Genomic DNA, 20,133 nt, shown 5'->3' with positions numbered 1-20,133 from the left:
ATTGTACTCTTATTTGTAAAATGTTTCACATTGAGAAAAGATGGCTGATATTAAAAAGATCTCGGCTTCTGGAAGAATGAAGATTTCAATTCAAATTTTTCGCGAAGGAAAATATTTCTCGGTAATTGCAAGCTAAATTCATAACACCGAATATGCATAGAGTCAATGTAAATAAGTAAACTACTGATGAGTATATTAAGTACAATTATGCAGTTTACTTATAGCTGGTGATTAGTTTTCAGCTGGTATACGCACTAATGATGAATGTAGAAGACAATAAGATCGACTGGTCAAGTATTGAATGAAATCATCAGCTATCGAGTGATATTTTTCGTAATCGACAGCCAGCGAATTAGATTATAAGCACACAATTATACATATATATATATAACTGATAATACGATAATAAAACACTTGAAAGATTCGAATTTACTCGATAATAATTTCAAATATTTCGAAAAAATTACTCTGATCATTAGATCATTCAAATAATCTGTAGACTATGAACTAATCCCGCACAATCGATCATTCGATTAGAAATTCAGTCAGAAGAATCACTCGAAAACTGATCTTCGACGATGAAATTATTTGGAAGAATCACTTGATAACTGATCATTCGGCTATGAAGTATTTCGGAAAAATCACTCCAGATCCGATTAGTCAAAATTAGAAAATCATTCGGAAAAATAATTCCAAAACCGATCAATGAATTATGAAATAATTCGGAAAAATCATTTCAAAACCGATCAGTTAATCATGAAATTATTTGGAAAAACAACTCCAAAACCGACCAGTCAATTATGAAATAATTCGGAAAAATCACTCCAAAACCGATCAGTCGATTATAAAATCATTCGAAAAAATAATTCGATCCCCCTACCTGATGACCCTATTCGACGATCCTATTACAAACCAGGGGTCGAATAATCCTTAATAATCGAATGATTCGATTAAGGCCATTTGATTGCGCTCATCACTAGCACGTACAAGCTGACATGAAGCATGCAGGATCTCAAATGCCACATTATACATCATACTGAATATTAGAGATAGCTGCATTTTAAGAGTAGTAGTGGTTGGATCAGGATAAGCCATTCTTAGCAATAATATGATTTAATTCTATCTGAGAAATTTTATTCGAAGTAAAATGGTGAAGAGGGTGAAATTTGTGATGATGGAGGATGAAGTTAAAGGTTTAAGACACAGAAATCAGCAACATTCCTTATGTATTATCTAACAAATTAAATTGTAGGCAAGAATTTTTTATTCCCCTTTCATGATGAAGTTACCATTGACTGACAAAAAGCTTTCTTTTACAGTAAGCTTTTAAATCCGCAGGAAGATATGAACCAGCATCAACCATCTTTTCTAATTTCGATTCATACTCAGGATTATTTTTCATTCAGTTCGTAACAGCAAAAGCTGCAATATACCAGACAGCAGTTCTGCCTTAGTTTATGATTAAATTAAAAATTAAATCAAATTTCCAAACAGTCCAAAAAATTTCTTCACATCAAGAAAGAAACACATCAAGTAAAAGAATTTGGCGATGTTTAATTAGATAATTAGATGTTATTTAAAGAATTAGAAACGATGAACAGAATTTAAGGGTTGCATGAAAAACTTTGCTTAAGGAAATGGAACAATAGTTGCACTGAACACGTATTATGTAAACCTAAATAAGTGTTAAAAACATTTTCATTACTGATCTCTTCTTGTTCATATGGGACTCTTTCAATTGTATAGCTAAAAATTTACGTTTTGTTGCTTCATCATTTTGCTAAAAATGCAGGATTTAAGTCAAGAAAATAAGAAACATATTACAAATATCTCTTGAATCGAACTTTACAGAGAACAATGACGGATCAGCGAAGGGTTCGACAGATTAGAATTCTTGATTTCCGATCATGGGGGTTGTGTTTAATTTTTGAACATCATTCGCACAAACTCCGATGCTAAACCAGGTTACAAATCTGCTGTCTCGAACCTTGAATGTTAGAAAATAATCCTAGACGTAGCTAGTGACGCTGGGACGTGATGTCCACGACAGACTTTGATTCGAGAATGGGACTTAGGAGTGCCTAGGGGGAGCAATAGAGTTGCTATCTACGGGGCTCCTTGATGGGCAAATGTAGTTTCAAGGGGTCTCTAAGCCTCCGAAGATCTTCTTCTATCCGCGCCACGCTGTCTCTGAGGTCGTTGTAACGTTTGATGTCCATTCCCATCTTGTGCGAGTGCTTGTGGAATCCTAACAAAGTTTGGCGGTCTAGGACATCAGGCAAGACGTATTCCTAAGAACAAAAGACAAAACCTTTTACCAAAAATGTCATATTTCGTGTAACGGAGAAGAAGACAAGATACTAAAACATACATGCATATTAACTACTGTCGGAATTTCTTACGTTGTAACCTTAGAATTAATAGAAACATATTATTAGATACGGCATAAAAGGGAACCATGGAATCAACAAAATTCTTAATTTTGCAATGATCATTCATGCAATTCAATAATTTGATGAACAAGCATGTTAAGAATCATTTGAAGAAATGGAGTTTTTTTGCCGGTTACTAAACCATTAAAGCATATTGACACAACATTTCTAACAGAAGCAATTCTTTCTCAGAAGTAAGGGTTTCATCTTGTATTTTAAGTGACCTTGAAAGACTTAAGGGTTTCACTAAAATTTGTACGTTAAATAGTTTCCAAAAACATACTTTCAGATTAACAATACGAATTGAAGACAGGACACTTGCATTTTCATACTCTGTTATAGGAAACCTTGCAACGAAAACGAGGCAGATGAAACAAGATCGATGTTTGCCAATTGATTTCAAAACAATTGAAACAAACCATCATCAATGACACGACGAGGGAAGTGACTTATGTGAATTCAATTATCCTTTAATTAGTTTCGTACCGAGTAAGCTATGATGCAGAAATGTTATTCACTCAGGGCAAAACTAATTTTGAATTGGTTATAGGACAGACACATTTTTTAATTTTATCCAATTAATATTCCAAAGGGTAATTTTTGACTAAGATTTTAAATAATAATGTTTTTGGATCATATAAAGTATTTTTGGTCCGTAAACACTATTTCGCATTTCGAAGAATATTTTCGTGTCCTAAACGTCATTTTTTGGAACTGATAGAATAACGTCTCATAGTCTTTTGGATATGGGTTTTAAGACAGAGATCATTTTTTTTAAATAAAACAAATGTTGCGTGAAACATTACAAATCTCGGTGTGGTTCCGTCAAAGATAAAAGGGCAAAAGTATTTAATTTTTTTTTCAAATAGTGTTAATTGAAATAAAAATTAAGTTCCCAATCATTGTATTAATTATTAATACATTCTACGCTGTACCATGAAGTCTCTCGCGACAGTCGAGAAACGTCAAAGGCCCTTACTTGTCTGGTGAGCACGAAATAGGCGTACATGGCGATGGTGGTCCCGTAGGTGATGAAGTAGGTCACGGGCTCCATGATGTCCCAGGAGTACTCCCACCACGTGAGGCGGGCCAGCACGCCGAACTGTGCTCCCATGAGGGCCAGTCCCAGCCACGAGAGGGTCGTAGACCGCTTCTGAGCCCGCCGAAGGAGCTCGTCGCGCTTCTGCAACACGAATAAGGATACAGGTCTGGTAAACAACATTAGTGTTAAGATATACAGGTAGTTATCAAAATACTAGAAACACTGGAGATTTCTAAAGAATTTTTCATTAATATGGTGTAGGATCACCTTTGGCATGTCATACAGCTTGGATTCTGCGAGAAACCGATTCATACAAGTGTTGAATAGTGTTCAGCGGAATTCTATACCATTCTTCACGTAGATATTGAGAAAGCTCTCGGCAAAGAACTGGTGGAGGATATTGATACCGGATCGATCGCTCCAAAATGGACCAAAATGATTCAATTATATTAAGGTCAGGTGACAGTGCTGCCCAAGGCAGATGTTTAACAGCATCCTCATGTTCATCAAACCATGATTGAACAAGTCCCGCTGTATGTATAGGTGCATAGTCATCTTGGAAAATTCCATCTCTTTCGGGAGCCAAAGTTTGCATCATAGGATGGATCTGGTCAACTAAACTGCCTCTATACTTTTCCCCAGTGAGCCTTTCTTTCAGGGTTACGACTAGTCCAGCGAAAAACCTCGATATGGCTGCCCATATTGTGACAGATCCTCTTCCACGCTTAACAGTTGGAAGGAGAGAATCATGATCAGACGCATGTGATGATGTCTTCCAAACACGTACCCGTACTGTAGTACGAAAAAGGGTTAAAAACAATTCGTCAGAATATATTACTCTTTTCCACTCATAAATCAACCAGGATTTGTGAGTGTGGCAACCCAGTAGACGACGTTTAGCGTTAACATCTGTGACAAGTGTTTTGGGAATCACTACTCTGCCGTAAATGTTGTTTATAATAGTGCCTTCTTACAGTAATCCCTCACACTGATGAATATGGATGGAGTTCTGTGGTCACTTTTGCTGCTGTTGTTTACTTTTTGAACCTTAAAATCCGCTTCAATATCCGTCTATCTCTTTCACGGAGCTTCTCTTTCCGCCCACTATTCTGCTATGTCGAGTTTGTCTTACCGAGCTCTGTGTATGCTGCTATGACTTAAGATACTGTACCTATAAAAACGCTAAAACGTTGAGATGATTCAGTTATACTTGCTCCAGCTAGACGCACTCCAACAATTCGATCTTTTTTAAAATTTGAAAAGTTCAACACTGAAAAAATATCCAAGACTTCCAGAACTTCAATTAAGCCACCATATACTACCAGAATATATACATTGCTGATCATAAAAAACTAGATATTTAGTTTTATTCTTTATTACGTACGAAGCACATTCAAAAATGTCACTTTTTTCACAGGGGTTTCCATTATTTTGATACCTACCTGTAAATAATAATATTTGTGATAAAAAGCAAAAAAAAAAGTTAAAAAATTAAATCAAAGTTAAAAAAGTACAGCATAGCAAAAAGGAAAATAAAGATACACACACTTTCAGGGTTACAGAATTAAAAAAATTCTGATATTTTACGGTAAAAGTTACTGGCATCCATATGTTGCCAGTAACTTTTACTATAAAATCCAATTTTACTGAAAAATCTTTCCGGTAGCATAAACAAGAGTTGAAGAACGCAACATGCGAGCAGTAGGTTCGAACTCGGGACCTTCGTATTGGCAGGCGGCTGAGCTAACCATCATAATAGTTGGGACACATAGAGGGAGGGGAAGTACAGTGTCATCTGCTTTGCACTGTAATCACGTGGTGTATAATTTGGCGCTGCAATAGTTTTTTTTTCGTACAATTTACTGTAATTTTTTTTTCTGTACAATAAACTCCCCATTTTACAGTAATATTTACCATAAATATTTCCTGAATATTTAAACTATGACCTCCCTTTTCAATGCAGAAGGATGTGAGCTTAATGACTTGAAGACATTCATACGGCTGATTCATCGCCGCCATTTTGATGAAGCTTTATGATAATGGCAAAGCAGAGGTGCAGAAAGTGTTTTTACTGTCAACATTTTCCTCAAAGCATATGAAAATTTCTCGAAACGTTACAATATGTTGGAAGCTTCAGACCAAAATTAATATTTTATTACTATAATTATAGAGAATTTTGGAGTACACAGACTGTACTTGTAGACGTAGGTATTTGAAAAGTACAGTAACAAGTAACCATATTCAAGTCATTCTCCGATTGGATTAAAACTTTGCACATCGACAAAACGCTTAAAAATATGTAACCCGTGGGTTTTTTTTTTTTTTTTTCAGGCAATAGACACTTTTAACGGGTAAAGATTTACCCAAACAATTAGGTTATTGGGAAATTAGAGGGTGCAATTTGTTCTTTTATTTTAAATTTTAGTTAAAAAATTAAAATAATGATTAAAAATTCGAAAAAATTAAACAAACTAAAGGTTTTGTGTTTCAGGAGTTTTCTGAAAATACTATTTATATAGAGAAACCATCCTCCGAAATCAACAACATCGAGTGAATGGAAAAGAATACATTACCTGGAAGTTTGAAGAACAAAGTCATTTATTCTTCTTTATTCATGACAATCATTACAGATATGAATGCTTTTAAGGTATATCTTTATCCGTTATTCATGGTAATCATCAAAATGATGAAAATAATTGAAATAATGAATAAATTTTTGAGCACGCAGGTTGAGCTCTGTCTTGCACTGAACTTGGAACACTTGTGGAAGAGACACTGGAGAGCTTAGCATAAGATGAATGATTTATGGATATACTGTAGCTTTAGTTTTGTTACTTGTGTTATTCTTTACTTCTGTTCATTGTTCCAGGTTTATATTCTGACTACAGTTGTCTTCTAATCTTATATTAGAAAAAATGATATTATACAAAAGTATTTTCTAATCTCACCTTTTCTAGGGGCGCCAGTTCCTCCCGCAGTTGCTCCAGCTGTCCAATCAACCTGTTTTCCATTTGTAGCTGGTGCTGATCCACATGCAGCGCTTCGTACAACTGTGCCACTCGTACGCGAACGCTGTCCAGGCACTGAGACTCCTGCGTTGGGATCACCTCTGAGAAAAACAGAAAAAAAAAAAGTATCACGTGGCTGTTTGCTGTAATCCTCCGCTAAGATTATTTGCTCACAAACACAGAAACACATACAGCTCATCAAATACGCGCCATTTTCATTTATGCATCCATATGTTTTGTTTTATAGTATAACTATTAGATATTAGAGATGGGTATAATAGAAAGACCATCACAGAACCGTTCGTTCGATTATTCAAGAATTATAGTTTGTTATCTAAACTATTATTTCCTTCGGGGGGCGAACGATTCCTAAAGGATTCCTTGGATGATTCTGTCATGGCATGTTCTACTATTGAATGTTTCGATTTATCGAGTAACTCTTCTTATGACGATCGGATTTTAAATAATTTTCAGATGGATTTCATAAGCAAGTGTTCAGTTACCGAATGATTCTCTCGAACAATTTCATAACAATTTGAAAGATTGCCGATTGATTATCCGATTACCTAGTGCTCCTATAGCATTATTTTATAATCGAATAACTGGTTATCAAGTGATTCTAACACTAAAAGGGTTTTGATATTCAAAAAGGTTTTCGAACCGACATACAAATGAATAATTTAGTGAAATATTCCACCGACTGACATTTGGTATAATAGGCAGGCTGTGGGTAGTGTCCTTACCATCAAAGCAGAGAGAACCATTCAGTGCACCATAAGCAGGTCTGTTAGTCGACGTATCACATGTGTCTTTTGATAAAGGACAGGCAAAAGATCTAGCGAGCACTAAATGCAGCTCTGCCAAACGCATTTTGAACTGTGCGGGTCTCGACATGATTGAACTTTTCATCAACATTATTTTGTCCATGATTTCTCGAGGATTCTTGGACTCATAGAGTTTGTCTAGCCTGCGGCTGGACCAGGCGGAAGAAGTCTACAACAACAATTTAGTGACGAATGATTAGGATGAATCAAGCCAAACTAATGAAAACATTTTGTCAACACGCTCAAAAACTGATTATCTGACAGTCAAACTAATCTAAAAAATTACCCAATCACCAATTGTTCAATTATGAAATCATTTGATAGAAGCATTCTGGAGGAAAGTGAGGCAAAACTGGCCCCTTCCGCTTTTACTTAACGCGACTTACAATCTGGTGAAAACAATACTAACCTATAAAATAACTGATATAACATGCAGTTGAAATAGTATTTCGTGTGTGATGGATCATGATTCAGGTGTAAATATTTTTTGAAAAATTTCATGACGTTGTGACTAACGTGTTGGTGTAATCTTTCTGGCACTAAAGGAGTGTTTTGAGAAAAAACAATTCATTGCTCTTTGCAGATTGCAAGTGATACGGGCAATAATGTACAATATACCCACAACTATTTAAACTCACATATAATCCCGAAGAATTGAACGAAAATACTTACAATCGGGTAAGCAAAGGTTAGTAGATACGTTTTGTTGACACAGCTGAAAAAATGCACTCTCACCTAACCACAGAATATAATTAACTGAAACGTGTGTGGGGGAAGGCATTGCGGTAAATCTACATGCAGATGAAAATATCAGGATAAATGGCAAACCATTGATGTTGGATGAAAAATCAGAAAAAAAACTCCAAGACTATTTTTATACAACAAGATCTGTACCTATATATTTGATTCAACAGGTTATCGATCAGCAAAAGGCATAACCGGGAGTAACAAAAAAGTATAACCTTCAAATAACACAAAAGTATAAACTTTGGAATTATTAATGTCCTAAATTTAACGTATTTGAAATTGATATGAAACATGACTAAATGTTTTCAACACATTCAGTTCAAGAACTCTTTCTCAGGCCTCCCAAGAACGACTTCGATGTTTTAGAAATTTGCCGAGAATGAGAAATGGTGAGAAAATGAGTAACTCCAATTAAAACTCACCTAGTTCAGGGGCATCCACCAAGTAGACCACATCGTTGATGATGAGGTGGAAGTCCTCTTGCATGAGGGAGGCAATGGTGGTGGAGGCAGCGATCCTCGTTCCATCTGAAACATGCGAACGGAAAATGTACCATTCACGAGATTAACAGAACTGTATTTCAATTTAGCATATCACATTTATAAGAGTTTTCTATTTATTATAGAAATCAAGTACAATAAACATAATAAAACTTAGGGTCACAATTGATTACAATCAGCAACTTTGAGATTTAAAATTTCGAATCCGATCTAATAGAAAATACTTTTTTAGAGTTAATAATCAGGAGGTGAAACCGAATATCACAAAATTTACACATAAGGTTATGAATGATTGCTGACGTATGTTTTAAGTGTGACAAGGTACTATTATCGCAACAAAACATGTCATTGCGCGTAACAGCTTTGTTGGCAGTCGGCAAATGAGTCCAAAAAAGAAAAAAAAAAAAAGAAATAAAAAAGTATTCATAAGAAATGGAGGGAGGGGGAGGGAGAGCAGTAAAAGCGATCGCAAACTAAGGGAAGTTTCGGGTGAGCTTTTAAAAAAATGTTAGTTTCTAGCGTGTTTGATTTGTAAAATTGTGAACACCTAACGACGGTTCTCAAAAACCCTTGTTTTGCCAATGCTTGATTATTCCAAACATTGCGTATTTTCTTTTCAACCGGTTTTGAGGTGGACTCGTACAATGATGATTGTGTGCCAACAGTCGTGAGGTAGGCTTCTATTGTTGCTTGTAGTTGGGGCAAACATTACTTGGCAGCGTACGTAATTAAATGAACGGACTCTTCGTACCCCAACTATTGCTTATTTGCTGGCATCAGAAGAGGGTGTTTTGTTTCTGTAAACCACAAACTGTTTGTATACAGCATTCAAAGGATATTTTTTACCTAAAGTGACATTCTTCGATACATTGCATGCACAACACAATATTGATTTAAAAAAAAAAAATCTTCAAATTAGTTAAAATGAGTTAAAAATTAAAGAAACTGCATCTGCTCAAGATCTGACCTTATTTTTATCACTTTCATGCAAAGTAAGCTATAAAATTGTAATGAAATCGTTTGGTAAGTGCTTTATTTTAGCTACAAAATCTCGTTTAAGTCTCTAGTTTTAACATACCGGCAATCTCTATCAAAGTCTCAGACAACCCTGTCACAGGTTTTCGCGTCCTCCAGAATAGCAACGATGTCTGGGGCATAGGTAAGTGAATGTTTATGTAAGCTTAAAGAAACTTAACTTACTTAAAGCTGTTGACCCTTGGAGAAACCCAGGTATAACATAACATAACTCTACGGGGTTACCCATACCTACCACTATGTGTGGTTTAACCAGTTAGATCAGCACCGAAGTTTTATAGGGGAAGGAGACCGGCAAACTGACAAGGGGTCCACCTTGGCTCTTGGCGGTCCTGGGGACAGCCACTGAGTTAAAACACTAAGAGCAGAGATAACTTAGAGGTTTTTTTTCTGCTCAAGTCAGTATGTAAAAAAGCGCTCTTTTTATCTTTAAACGCATGTTTTATTCTGCTAAGTGTTTTTGCCATGCATTTTTTTTTTTTTTTTTTGGATCCGTCATCTGCTCAAGTCGCGATGGCGAAACAAATGGTCTTTTCCCGTCGAACAGTATGTTCATTACGAAAATGTTTTACACAACATTACTATTACGAAATTCAAACTGTGAACTTCCGAGACAAAGAATCACAAATTCTCTCTCATCTTAGTTTTATAGCTTACTAGCGGTACCCGCACGGCTTTGCCCGTAGTAGAAAATTAAAAGGTCATTTGGTTAGCTTGTATATTACAAATAATGGATGATGAATTTCTCGCCAATTTGCCGTGTTCATTTGCTAGCTTATGTTTCACGTTATGATACTTTACTCGGTAAAATGTTCTTAAGATTGGAATAGAAAAAGAACAAAATCGAATTTTCGAAAAATCGCTTCGATGTGCAAACCCCCCATGCTACAAATTAATTCTGTGCCAAATATCATGAAAATGCACGTCACAGAGATCCAGACAGAGAGACTTTCAGCTTTATTATTAGTAGAGATAGAGAAGTAGCTGTAAAACTAAGACAACTGGGGAAAAGGAACCCTCTTTCGGGGTTGTAGCTCCTTGCGTACTCACCCGTGCTCTGGATGCTGAGTCTGTCGATCCCTTTGTCTTCCATCTGGAGGTCCCTTAGGAAGTCGGCGACGGTCGAGGTGACGGGTCGCAGGATGAAGCGACATCGCTCCCTTCGAGAAGGCAGGGGCACCGTGATCACAGGCAAGCCACGCTGGTAGCAGACACTCACCTCTGAAAGGCAGACAAGCGACTGCTAAGCACATATATTGTCCGTTTTTCACGAGAAGGCACTTCGACACGCCTCCTCGAACGCAGAGTTCCATTTTACGCGGGGGTCATCGGTAAGCAATCCACGCGCTTCTAAGCTTACGTTCGACGAGCACGACCGGTAGCGACCGGTTGATTAATCACGTGACAGCAATGACGTCAGCGGTGACTAACCGGTTGTTCACGAACCAATGCTTCATCGAACGCTTTTGGTTGATCACCAGTTACTTCCGCAGACATGACGCAGACGAATAACACGCAGGTGAAAAATACATATAATTGGTCAAAAATGTCACGTGGTTCCATCAACCAATCAACCAGCTTGAGTAGCGGTCGATCAACCGGTGAGGCTCATAAACGACATCGGAAGCAACCAGTTAACCGGTAGCTCCCAAGAACGCTGCGGTTAGCAAGCGGTTACTCACCGGTCAACCGGTGAGGCTCGTCGAACGCAAGCTAAAGGAGACAAAATCAGATATCCTTAACTTGAGCGTGCATTTTAAAGTGCAAAAAAAGTGTTAGTGTCTTACATCACTTGTTTGTTGTCATTTTAGTTATTCGTACATTTTAAGAACTGCTGCTTTTACAACAAAATGCTATGTTCCGAATATGTCTTATGCCGAAAACAGCGAAATAGAATCATCGGATACCACGTGACAAAGGAGGAGTCAGGTGACTTCTCGTGGAAAACTGACAATACCTTTCAGTACGTAGACAGAACTGACTGGGTTTGGTTTTAAAGACCAACTCTGTGTTTATTTAAATTAGTGTTTAATACAGGGTTCGGTGGCATGTTAGGCTGGGTAGCAGTTTATAGGAGGCACATACTTCAAAAGATGATTAAAAATTAATAATTCGTACATAATTGGTTAGATATTAAAATAGTTTATCATATAGTAATTAAAATCAGTGTTTATTTCATAATTGACCCTCCGGAATTTTTAGCGAATGGGAGAAATTTCAGCATAAAAAGGTTTATTCGGCCTCTAAGAAAGGGGTGAGTGGACGGAAGGGAGGGAACGAAGGTATTTCAGTGGAGAAAGGGAGAGCCGGTGGGAGTGGGAAGGGGTTAGCATAATTAACCTGGATACGCGTTTCCCCCCCTCCCTCCTTACTTTCAACTTCCTTCCTTCTCATTCATACTTTTATTCCACCTACGATATATTTCTATTACAATAATGAACATAATAAAGTTTTCCTGCCATTTTTTTACGTTAGGGAGCGTAGGAACGAGGTGCGTTCTGGCTTTAAGCGCTTAATTAGTAATTTAAGCCAATTTTTGAAATAGAGTTGTGAGCTTAATATTTAACAAAAATGCAGGTTGTAGGTACTCATTTTGTTCAGTATTTTGTGCTCTACAAGAAACCTGCACGTATTTTTGGTCGTTTTAAGAGCCATTTTTGAGATATTGTAACACTAATGAAAAAACAGGTGTTTTTTGGCACTAATTTGGACGCTGTGGCGAAAGCTCACTTAGTAGAAGGGGGAAAACTTAGTATGGTCATTACAGACCCATACGGCATAAATTAAAACAATTTCCAGCTTTCCACCAATTACTTCCGTATTCAACTACCCAACCACTGGGCTATGAGTAGGGAATCGTATATTAATGTGACCAATTATATTTTTTTGCTTTTTAGTTCCTGGATGTCTTTTGGGGGCATTTTTTTAAAAATAATTTATCAAAGGCTTATATTTTCTGTATTTTTCAGTTTAAAGTGGAAGTGATTGAATGGTTCGAGTTAATGTTGAAGTGGAGGAGAACAGAAGGGGGTGAACCCCTTAAGTACACTACTGAAGGTGGTGCACACCATCCGCAGCAGGCGGCAAGAAGGGGGCGTAATTGTCAAAGATATTAGTTTAAAACCGGATAAGCGTTTCTTTCCCAATTTTCGTACTGAAAACTTATTCGCACATTTAAAATGTTAGTACCAGTCGAAAGAACGAATTTTCTGCAGCTGATAGAATTAATTTGGACTTACAAGTAAATAGAACGCGTACTAAAACCTATTTTTTTAAATTAAATTTTTAATACAACTCTAAGCCTTCACTCACGCGATTGGTAATGATGTCATTGTTGGTAGACAAGAGAAAAATCAATGATTTAAAATGTTTATCTGTTGCCGTTCTCTATTCGTTAACAAATAAAATGCTAAATTGATTTTAGCAGTTGAAAAAGGATTTTAAAACGATGCTTAATTTTCCCTTTTGATTCTGCTGTTACGACTAGCAAAACTTAGTAGTCAGTGATAATCTTTTCCGTCCCGTGTTTCCCCATGTTGCCTAGAAAAAAATTAAATGTAGGGTAGACCGGGGCACGTTTACGCGGTTTTTTTTCAATGAATTTTCTAATTTTTATGTTTCAACCTATTAAATTTTAGACATTGTGATTTTATGAAGTAGTTAATGAAATCAAAATTTGTATATTCAGTTGTTGCTCAGCTTGTGTTTTTAAAAGTAAAAAAAAAAATGTTTTTAGAGTCCAAGTCAGTTGCGTAAACTTGCCCTGAACACAGGGCAAATTTACGCACATAAAAATGATACCAAGCAGTAAGTGAAATAGATATTTAACTAAATTTAAATGTCTTGTTTTTCTATAAAACACTTTAAAAATAAGAAAATCACAAATAGTTAATTAAAGAACATTTTATAGGCTAAACTAAAATCATAGGGCATACTGCTAATTAAAAACAAACTATTTAGTAATCTTCTTCATCACTGTTAGATTTTAATAACAAAAATTAAGTATTTCTTTTCGCATACTTGTCATGGGACTGCGTTTTGACATCTAAGACATTGAACCCTGTCGTGTCCTTCTTTCGATGCTTTCAAACAATAGATGCAAGCACAATTTTCTACTTCGTAAACAGAATCGTTCACTAATTTCCTTTTTACCGAGTGTACTAACATTTTCCCTGTCGCAGGTTTTGGTTTCATACTTTTTTCTTTGATGTCTTCTATTTCTGCTTCAATAGAACTTGTAAATTTTAAAGTAATTTCTCCTTTTTGTTTTGTTCTACCCATTATGTTTTTTTCTTTGTAGCTTCGAACTGCTCTTGTCTGAGGGCTTCTTTAATCGGAGTATCAATTAGAATTGTGAGCATCCTCTTTTTTTTTTTACTTTTTTGGTTCCTAAACTTTGGTCCTACTTTTTAAATGGTCTCAGTTGGTGCGGTCCATATGTGACGATGTGGAAGGCCTACTAGGAGAAATACTTGGATTATCGATAAGCCTTTTTATTGCTTTGACATCTAACGTGATTCTGTTAGTGTTTTGAACGTAATGTCTTACCATCTTTAAAATAATGAAAATGTATTACAGGCTGAATAGTGTATAAAGTTAAAGAAGGTAACACTATATGATTGTAAGCTATGAGATACGAAATCTGTTACTTAATTAAAAATGAATGGTGATTTTCAAAACTAAATAACCTGAATATACTAACGGTTTGTGACAGTCCAGAGCGAAAAACGCGTCCAGGTCCCTTTTTGAAAGAAGACAGAGTATTAAGACACAATAAGAACGTGTGTAAATGTGCCTCGATGAAAATGCGTAAATGCGCCCCGTCGGCAAGTTTGGATTTATTTTTAACGTGCAACAAAATTTAATAATTTTTCTGTCCATACAAATACAATTTTGAAAAAAAATATCTGCTAATTTTTCTATATTTATTTGTTCATAACTAAGTATTATTTATTCACAATATGCTTCAAAACGTTCAACACAAAATTTACTCAACTTGGTAGAAAACAGATTTTTTTTTTCGCACGCTAAACCGAAGCTCGACTAATGCTCAAAAACTTGTGAGAGAATCTGGTATGATGACGGTTGGCTCTCCAGTTATAACTCGTGTTGGAAAAAGGGCACTGCGTAAACGTAACCCAGTCTACCCTATTTAAATTATGCATGTGTCCTTACCCGTAAAATACATCTTATACAACGAGGTCATCTCTCAGTTTCGAAGTGCTTTTAATTTCTATTTTGTCACAAAAAACATACAATTAAAAAACACATGCAATTTACATTCTTTAAACAATAAGTGATGTAGTTTTTGTCACAACATCACTTGTTTAAAGAATGTGTAAATTGTTTGCTTTTGCAGACATGAACAAAGTAGACAGTAATTATATATTTTCATGCTATTTTTTTGAACTACGCTCTTTTAAAATGAGATAGATGATGAACCTACTAAGAACTCATTTAGTTAAAGTTTGGCAGCTTGGTGATTATCTTAACTTGATGTGAACGTAGTTAGGCATAAAACACTAAAACAAAGCACCTGAATTTAAAAAAAAAAATAGATCGACAGGATATTAAACTAATATAAACGTCTCACCATCAGGCACAATACTTGTTGCACTCGTTGTCATACACCGAGTTAGGGAAGGTAAGGATGTTTTCGACCTCGGAAAATGATGCCTGCTTCGCCATTTCTGAAAGAGAAGTCAAGAGTTTGGCATAATGTTTCACATGCAATAAAACATACTTTGTAACAGGGATGGATCCGGAAAATTTGCAAGGAAGGGGCGATTATTCTTTACTCTTTACCCTTTGAAATTTTAATTTCCAAAAATTTTCGGAGGGGTGTACTAAACCCCGTCGCTTACCTTACATTATCAAAGGTGTGTCCGACAGTTGTGTTTCTTTCGAAAATATTCACTGAGAGCCTTCGAACCTATCTCTAAAATCATTTAAGATGGTCTAAAATTGAGGTTTTGAAACATCAATTTCGAAAAAAATCCCTTAGAAAGTTCCAGTCCCTATCTTTGGACTAGAGTAACAAGAGATGGACTACGACTCGTTTTCAATATTTGAATTTCGGGAAAGAGCTTCCTTTTTCCTTACGCCATCGAAGATTATGTAAAATTGCGTTTTTGGAACTTTAATATCGTAAAAATACCTGAAGAAAGTTTCTGTACCTCGGCTCAAGGAGGGGGCGATCGCCCCCAACGCCGCTCCCTTGTATCTGTCCTTGCTGAGTAATCGTTAAAACCGCCAACATAGAAAGACAGAAAGAATGATTTCCCTTCTGCCTTTCGAAACATGCCATAATTTAAATGATTAAAGTTTTATTGCGAAAATATTAAAATTTCCTAACAACTGCTTAAATAGTTCTATATGAGATGCAGGGCCTGGTTATACTCTTAACACTACTGAATTGCTCATTTCGTAAGATAGCATCTCCGTTTTTGATTTTTTGTGCCTCTTTCGAAAAAGGAACCATTTTCGGTTTTAATTCAGTAATTCTTTGACACAGTCAATCAAATATCGCTTTAGTTAAGCACACACATATTGCAATTATCTACCAAAGGAAATTAGTAAAAGATAAGTAATATTAATTATATTTTTTTAATGTATATACTTTAATCTGTTTTTCTAATGTTTGGAGATTATTATATTTAAAACAGTATAATAATTACCGAACATTAACCCTTACTATTTTGCTAGTGCATCAATTTATCTAATTGCAATCTACCAAAACAAAATAATAAAAGATAAAGCCAATAACCTTTACCAAACATTCACATGTCAGTTTTTTGTTTTTAAGAGTCGTTATACTTACGAAATAAACTATTCAATAATTCAACTTCAAAGATTATGAAGATCAATTATTTATGTTTGATTTTTCTTTATTCTAACAGAAGTTCGAATTAGGTGTTTATTTTCGCAATAGTATATATTAAACAAACTGGTAGCTAATATAGAAATAGTACTGACCAGACGAGTGACCGAAGCAATTTCAACTCGAAGATTGAAGGCAAGACATTTTATTTTCAGTAAGTAACCGCACAATTAGGTTTTCCACCTCCAGCTCAGGCACTGATGGAATAACTGAGCTGGCGGTGTATTTTATGTATTTCTGCCTTAGCCCTGGCTAATGGGCGGTAATTTACTGAATATACCATGCCTCGCCTTCAATCATCGAGTTGAACCGAAACATTGCTACCGTCACTTGTCTGGTCAGTGCTATTTTTATATTAGCTACCAGTTTGTATGGCACTCTTGGCTTCCTTAAGAGGTTTTCCGCCTCCAGCTCAGGCACTTCCTATTCTGGGCTGATGAGTGCTAATAAGCACGAAACTGCAGTCCTCGGATGGAATGACTGAGCTGGCGGTGTATTTTAGGTAAGTTGCTGTTCTGTTACAGATTATACTACATTTCTAAACATACAAATAAAAACTACCATAAATATTACTCTGTGTCTCAGGGCCCGACTACCAAGTAGAGCAACTAGACTATGGCTTTTGGTCCCAAATTTTAAGGGCCCCCAAATGACTAAAATTGCTTAAGCTCAAATATATTACTGAAGAAAAAAAAAGATTTTCCCTTTTATTTATCTTTCTTCTTCTACTTAACGAAAGGGTTGCTCTGCACCCCAACAAATAGCTTGAGCAAGTAGTTGAGCTCCGCCAAACGTCTGAGGTCATCACTGCTGGTTTCCTGTAAATTTTGTGTCCCAGGTTTGACTAAAGAGGGCCCCGAAAAAGAGTTTTGTCTAGGGCCAAATTGCAAAGGTCCCTAGAGAAAGGCTTGGCCTTCCAATATCCCAATCGAGCCCGTATCGTGTCATACAATTGAATAATGAACACTAATTTACCATACTCAGTTACACTAATTGAACATATTTAGGTATAAGATTTTTTTTTCAATGCAAAATGAAAAAGTAAGAAAGAAGTAAGGTTTCTTATAAAACTAGAAAAGGCCGCATATTCCCCAGCTCAGACGTATATTTTCCTCTATTTATCATAATGTTCTTACCGCAATACCCCGCATTAGCCAACATACCGAAAAATTTGGGGTTCACCAGTTTTTCAATATTCCTTGCTTGTTTTTTCAAGCATGCCGCAAGAAAAAAAAAAAACTTAAAAAATGGGGCTCCTTGTATTACTTTATTAATATCAATAAACGATCAAATTACATTGAAATAATTATTTAAAACGCTATTTTTGTTCTTCTTGTCAGAAAAATGTAATTAATTTCGAATAATTATATGAAAAATTGAATTAAAACGTAGCACAAATATTTGCTGTCGTAAAACTAAAATGTTTCAAAATTACATACATAATTTAATAGAATTGTATAATGAATAAAAAATAAACTTATCTCACTAAAAGGAATTTAAAATAATTTATAAAAAGATCAAAAATGAAAAAAAAAATATGTTCACTTTTGAGCTAATCACTTTAGCTGCAAATAACTAAATCCATAATGAATTATTTACATTAATAACAAGCACATACTAATTTAATTTCGTTTTTTTTTTTTTTTTTTTTTTTTTTTTTTTTTTTTTTTTTTTTTGTTGAAATACTGCATGTGTATTCTTGATTAAATAAAAGATTTTTTTTTCAGTCTCTTTTTTTTATTTTCTTTTTGTTGCAAAATAAACCCCGAATTATTCGGCATGCAAAATAATTCGAACTTCCAGCATGCTAGTTAACCTCACTTATTTCTGGCATGCCGGCTGATGCGGTGTAATACGGCACATTTATTGTAGTCCCATTATTTGGTGCAATAAAACAAATGCTCTCTTTTCTTCATGCATACAGTTTACAAAAGTATCTAGATTAGTCTAACAACTCATAATGATGTAAACCGCATGTTACATGTGGTGCAACAACATAAACAAGCTCATTCCCCCCTTTCCCTCACATTTCCCGAGTAAAAACGCAGCACTCAGGGGACACATTAAAGTATCGAAAACAAGCACCAGATACACATAATTACAAAACAAACAATGGTCTGGAGAAAAGAACGAGTTCTATAAAATAGATTTACAATTATCTAAGATATGCAATCCATAATAATGTGAACTATTTCTGGTGGCGAAACATACACTTCTCTGAGATAGCTACATTTTTCTAGACGACATATCACGCAAATTGATCATTTTAGTTCATATGGGAATTTAGTTTTCCCAAGGAAAGAATGGTTCGATTAGATTTTGGAATGGAAAAAGAAGTCTTCAACGAATCAAGTAGAACAAAAAAACATGCTTAAGCAGTTTGTTTTTCTGTCAAAATTGCTAATATTAGTATAAGTAACTGATCCATTAATTAATCGGCAATAATTGGTAATCGGTCACAACCGGCCACATTTTTTGACACAACAAAAGCCTGTCAACTAGTACATCTACTCTATAAAAAGGACAGCCCCTTCCCCTCCGTTTTTTAACCGAAAGATACTCCCACAATTGTATCCCGACAACAACAATTCAAAATGCTTAGAATACTCCAAATGTCTGCCATAAATTTTATAAAGAACGCAGCGTGTTTTAGGATAGGAATATTTTAGTGCCCACTAGAATATTTCAACAGGGCGTTCAATAAAATACATGGACATGTAAGGAATGTTGGCGGCTTACATACTGTGAATTATATAGAATACTGTCATTTTGTGACACACTTAACCAGCAATATACATTAATTACTTTTTATTTTGTACCTGAATAAATACAAGTAGGGGAATGTGAGGCAAAGTGAAATGCTTAAAATGACTGAGCTGTTTCAAAATGAACAAACTAGAAATTTTATTTTGAAAACTACGGTACATAAGGGAAGAACATTATATATATATATATATATATATATATATATATATATATATATATATATATATAATAAAACTTACATTGAAACTTTTTGGGAGTAAATTTGCGGCTTCAAAAAAAAAGAAAAAAAAAATTCCATGGGGCGAAGTAAAAAATGTAATATTTTTCTAATGAAATATTTTCTATTCAATTATAGAAAATATTTTTGATAAAATGAATCAGTAAATAAAAGCTTTAATTAGTAAGTGAAGAGACAATGAAACAATAAACTGAAAATTAAATAAATTATTTAATGTATGAAGGAAAGTATAAGAACAAGTAAAAGAGTGAATGAATAAGAAAATAAGTGAATTAATGAATAACTCAGTGAAGTGCTAAATGGAGGAATGTAAATGAATCAACTAATAAATGAATACGTAAGTGACATAGTAAATGAATGAGCGAGTAAACTAAATAAACTATTTCACTTTGCCCCGCAAACACTTGACTGATTGTAGAAAATATTTAAAATACAAATAAGTTTAATATTAACTAAATAGATATTTCACAGAGTATTAGAAGGTCTCAATTAATATTTAAAATGTTAATAACAAGAACTTTATCATTGATAATAACGAAAATAATTTTCACTTACGACAACATATAACAATACGAGCGCCAATTTTTGAAAATAGCCTATGTTGTCATATGCTATAATTTTCAGCGGCATTTTTTTTTCCTGACTGAAATAGAATACACAT

General features: G+C 35.1%; 1 protein-coding gene across 1 annotated transcript; it reads right to left on the bottom strand.

Annotated features, from left to right (window-relative positions):
• Positions 1–2,102: 2,102 nt before the first annotated feature.
• Positions 2,103–17,619, bottom strand: LOC129234315 (calcium uniporter protein, mitochondrial-like). The gene is made up of 7 exons (XM_054868310.1): positions 17,605–17,619; positions 15,182–15,278; positions 10,639–10,809; positions 8,476–8,580; positions 6,423–6,583; positions 3,412–3,615; positions 2,103–2,291 (listed from the first exon to the last, which is right to left on the bottom strand). The coding sequence occupies exons 1-7, from the start codon at positions 17,617–17,619 to the stop codon at positions 2,103–2,105; spliced, it is 942 nt and encodes a 313-aa protein (XP_054724285.1).
• Positions 17,620–20,133: the final 2,514 nt, after the last annotated feature.

Source organism: Uloborus diversus, chromosome 1 (assembly GCF_026930045.1).
Source record: "Uloborus diversus isolate 005 chromosome 1, Udiv.v.3.1, whole genome shotgun sequence".
NCBI lineage: Eukaryota > Metazoa > Arthropoda > Arachnida > Araneae > Uloboridae > Uloborus > Uloborus diversus.
Note: the sequence above shows the minus strand (reverse complement) of the source record. Positions and strands in the feature narration are given on the sequence as shown.